Source organism: Rutidosis leptorrhynchoides, chromosome 8 (assembly GCF_046630445.1).
Source record: "Rutidosis leptorrhynchoides isolate AG116_Rl617_1_P2 chromosome 8, CSIRO_AGI_Rlap_v1, whole genome shotgun sequence".
Classification (NCBI taxonomy): Eukaryota; Viridiplantae; Streptophyta; class Magnoliopsida; order Asterales; family Asteraceae; genus Rutidosis; species Rutidosis leptorrhynchoides.
This window is the reverse complement of record NC_092340.1, coordinates 188,748,906-188,752,512: the sequence shown is the minus strand read 5'-3', so window position 1 is coordinate 188,752,512 and position 3,607 is coordinate 188,748,906. Positions and strand designations below refer to the sequence as shown.

The 3,607-nt window shown below is 34.9% G+C and overlaps 1 protein-coding gene across 1 annotated transcript; it reads right to left on the bottom strand.

Moving 5' to 3' along the window:
* Positions 1 to 2,884: 2,884 nt before the first annotated feature.
* On the bottom strand, positions 2,885 to 3,391 carry LOC139863973 (uncharacterized). Its single transcript, XM_071852568.1, has 2 exons — positions 3,168 to 3,391; positions 2,885 to 3,032 (listed from the first exon to the last, which is right to left on the bottom strand). Exons 1-2 carry the CDS (start codon positions 3,389 to 3,391, stop codon positions 2,885 to 2,887), a joined length of 372 nt encoding a protein of 123 aa, XP_071708669.1.
* Positions 3,392 to 3,607: the final 216 nt, after the last annotated feature.

The window sequence follows — 3,607 nt, the reverse complement described above, 5'->3', positions numbered from 1 at the left end:
GTGATGTGTTATGGGTGCAACAAGAGAAATAGCGAGGAGAGGATTGGAGATGATGGTGAGGGTTTATGGGTGTCTTCGACTGAACCAGAAATGGAACATTACACAGCAACAGAAGACGATTCATGATGGGTTTGATGGTTGTTTGATTGAAGTAGAAAAATAGATAATAAATAGGACGAGGGTGACGTGGTAGTCTAGTTATAAACGAATAGAAACAATGGTGGTGATTGATGTTCGAACGTGAAACAGAAAGCGAAATGGCAGCAGGAAAAATGTACACTTAATGGTTGAAGTGATGGTTGATTGAGTAGTTTGGGATGGTGATGGTGGTTCTTCTTGGTCGTTGGTTGAAGGTGATGGTGGTTTGTAGTGTGACCGGCAGTGGGGGTTGGCCGATTTGGAGTGGGGGTGATCGTGATCGTAGGTGGAGTTAGGGCGGTGGACTAGGTTGTAGTCGATTGTACATGGTTGATCTTGCAATGCCTAACATATCTATGTATACATATATTCATAGAGTAATATATAACTAATATAATGCATAATAATAATTAATAGTAATAAGGTAATAATGCACCTTTATAATCAATTACTATAAATTGATAGGAAACAGAACTTTAGTGTGTGATGGTGGGTCTAAGGAGAGTTGGTGGTGATTGTTTGAGTTTGACATGAATGAAGAGTTATTGATTCATGTGTGCATTAAGTTAACTATATACATACATACAAGTGTTAGTGGATATGAAAAGAGTGGAACAATAATTCAAATTCAATCAATCAAGTACAGTGTTCAATAGTACTTTTTAAATTAATTCACGGATCGTTAGCTGTATCAAATAGTAATGTTAATAATTCATGGATAAGTGAATGAAATAAGTGATGTGTATTAAGATATTTAATAATAATAATAATAAAATATTAATTATAATATAATATAAATATATAAACGTGTGATTAAGTTAGCCGTCGTCTACTATTTCATTTACGGACTGAAATTCGTGCTCCGTTGATTATCATGACGGATAAAGGTCTTTCTAAAAATCTTAAATTAACTATAAATATTTATTCTAACCATTATTTTATACAAACAATCATTAATTGTTTTAAAATTACTAAATAAAAATTGAATCAACTGTCCGCGCTCGATCCCAACTCAAAATTAAATATTTTTAAAATTAATCAAATAGATTCTAAATATATCTTTAATAAAGCTAAAATTTATATAACTCGTTTTCAGATCACTGTTTATTTTAAAATTACATAAGTTCGAATTAAACTTCTCTAAATAATAAACGAACGTCCACGAGTATTACAATCATTTATTATTTATTTCTAATATACTTTATTTATATATAATTATGTTTTAAATAATAATTATTATAATATCATATTTTATTTTATTTTACATAGTAAATTGACTAAATTCCAATAATTGAATCATATAACATTTTAAATTAATATATATTAAATATGTACATATCTATTTACAGATAGTTGTTCGTGAATCGTCGGAAATTATCGAAGGTCAATTGAATATTTGAACCAGTTCAAAATTTTGAGACTCACATTTACAGACTTTGCTTATCGTGTCAAAATCATATAAAGATTAAGTTTAAATTTGGTCGAAAATTTCCGGGTCATCACATGTTTTGGCCAAGAGGTGACATAGCATGTGGAGCTTTCCCATGGAGAGAATCATACACACTTGAGAGCGAGCAACTACCAAAATTTCACCACTTGTAAATTCGATTCCACACGTCCAAAGCTTTCCTACACTTCATGAGAACATGATCAACCGATTCAAGATCGTCATTGCAAATGGGACACCAAACACAATGAAGATAGACGCCCCTTTTGTCAAGTTCCATCCAAACCGAAATTCTTTTCTGTAATGCTCAGCATAAAAAAATTTCAATCTTTTTTGAAACAAGATTATTTCTCAAAGTTTTTGTATGGAGAGAGTAGGATTACCAAGTCTTTGCTTATCAAGAAGAGAAGATAACCTTTTAACCGTAAATTCCCCGTTACTTGAAAGCGCCCACTTCCAAGATTCTTGAGCATTAAAATCGAAAGAAATAAACCGAGCTAGATTTTCCCCCTCATGCAATTCATCCAAAGTTCGACCTGTTGGTACACGAGACCAGGCCCAATTAAATCGAATCGAATAATGATTAACAGGACCTGATGATAAGCCATTTTGAGCTAGATGAGCTGCTGAAGAAGCCCTTCCAACTCCCAAAATTGTTGCTGCTACTATATCAGGCAATTGTATATTACCCGCTGCTAAAACTGAAACATAACCGATTGCCGCAATCTGATTTGAAGTTGCTGCACCTACCGAATCGATTACTTTGGCTGCCGCAATCTGACTTGGTGCTGATGGAAAAGAACATGAAGCTATTGAAATAGAAACTAACCCTGATCGCACCCTTGATTTTGCTACTGTCTCGAATGGTACTGATGTCACTGAAATACGATCTCTAACCGAAGCGTCTTTAAATATATCGAGCCTATAAAGTCTTGGGAACATATTCTTGAAACAATCCGAACCACGCCAATTTTCATTCCAAAAAGAAGTGGATCTTCCATCACTAATTGATTGATTTCATGAACGAGTTTTTGAATGGTAATTGTAATTCCTCAATGATATTTCCTGCAAAAATAATATTGTGCCAAATACCCGAGGCCGAATGATAAGCAAGCCCATCTCCCGACCTCAAGCCACTGTTAATTCCATAAATGCTTTGAATAATTTTAGTCAAAAAGCAATTGGTTTCAGTTTTGAACCTCCACCACCATTTGCATAAAAGAGCAAGACTTTTTCTTTTTAGGGACCCGATATTTAAACCCCCTCCCCATAAGGTAAACAAGTGGTAGCCCATTTGACCTAAGAAAATTTTGAACCCGAAAGATCCACACCCCAAAAGAAAATACGCCTCACACTCTTAAGAAAATCAACCACACAACGCGGGGCACGAAAAAGCGCGAAGTAGTACAAGGGGAGACTATTAAGAATCGATTTTAGAAGAACTAATCTTCAACCAAAGGACAACATCCTCATTTTTGTTTCAATAGCCTTATTTTAAACTTCTCAATCACTGGGGACCAATCACTAACTTTCTTTATCTTTGCACCAATTGGAAGGCCAAGTTAAATGAAGGGAAATTTACCGGATTGACATCCCATACGCTTTGCTATCTCCTCTACCCTCTACCGGATTAACCCCTACCCCATAAAGACAACTTTTGGGGAAATTTACTTTTAACCTCAAAGCCAACTCAAAACATTTTAGGATGTTGATAAGGTTGCGAGCATTTGATTTAGAACATTCAAGAAAGAACATCGTATCATCCGCGTATTGTAAATGAGACACCACGACTTTATCAATTCCCATTTCAACACCTTATAAAAAGTCCCTGATCAACCGCGACTTTTGGGAGAATATTTAGACCTTCCACGGCAAGAATGAATAAAAACGGGGATAATGGATCCCCTTGTCTAACACCTCTACAAATAGAAAATTCACGGGTAGGAGAACCATTAATAAGAATAGAGATACTAGCCAAATTTAGGCAAGCAAGAATCCGGTTACACCATTTATCACTGTAAG

Coding starts and splice junctions, on each gene's coding strand:
- LOC139863973 (XM_071852568.1), bottom strand. CDS start 3,391: ATGGGAATTGATAAAGTCGTGGTGTCTCATTTACAATACGCGGATGAT. Junction 3,033..3,167: donor GCGTATGGGATGTCAATCCG/GTAAATTTCCCT, acceptor CTTTGGTTGAAG/ATTAGTTCTTCTAAAATCGA.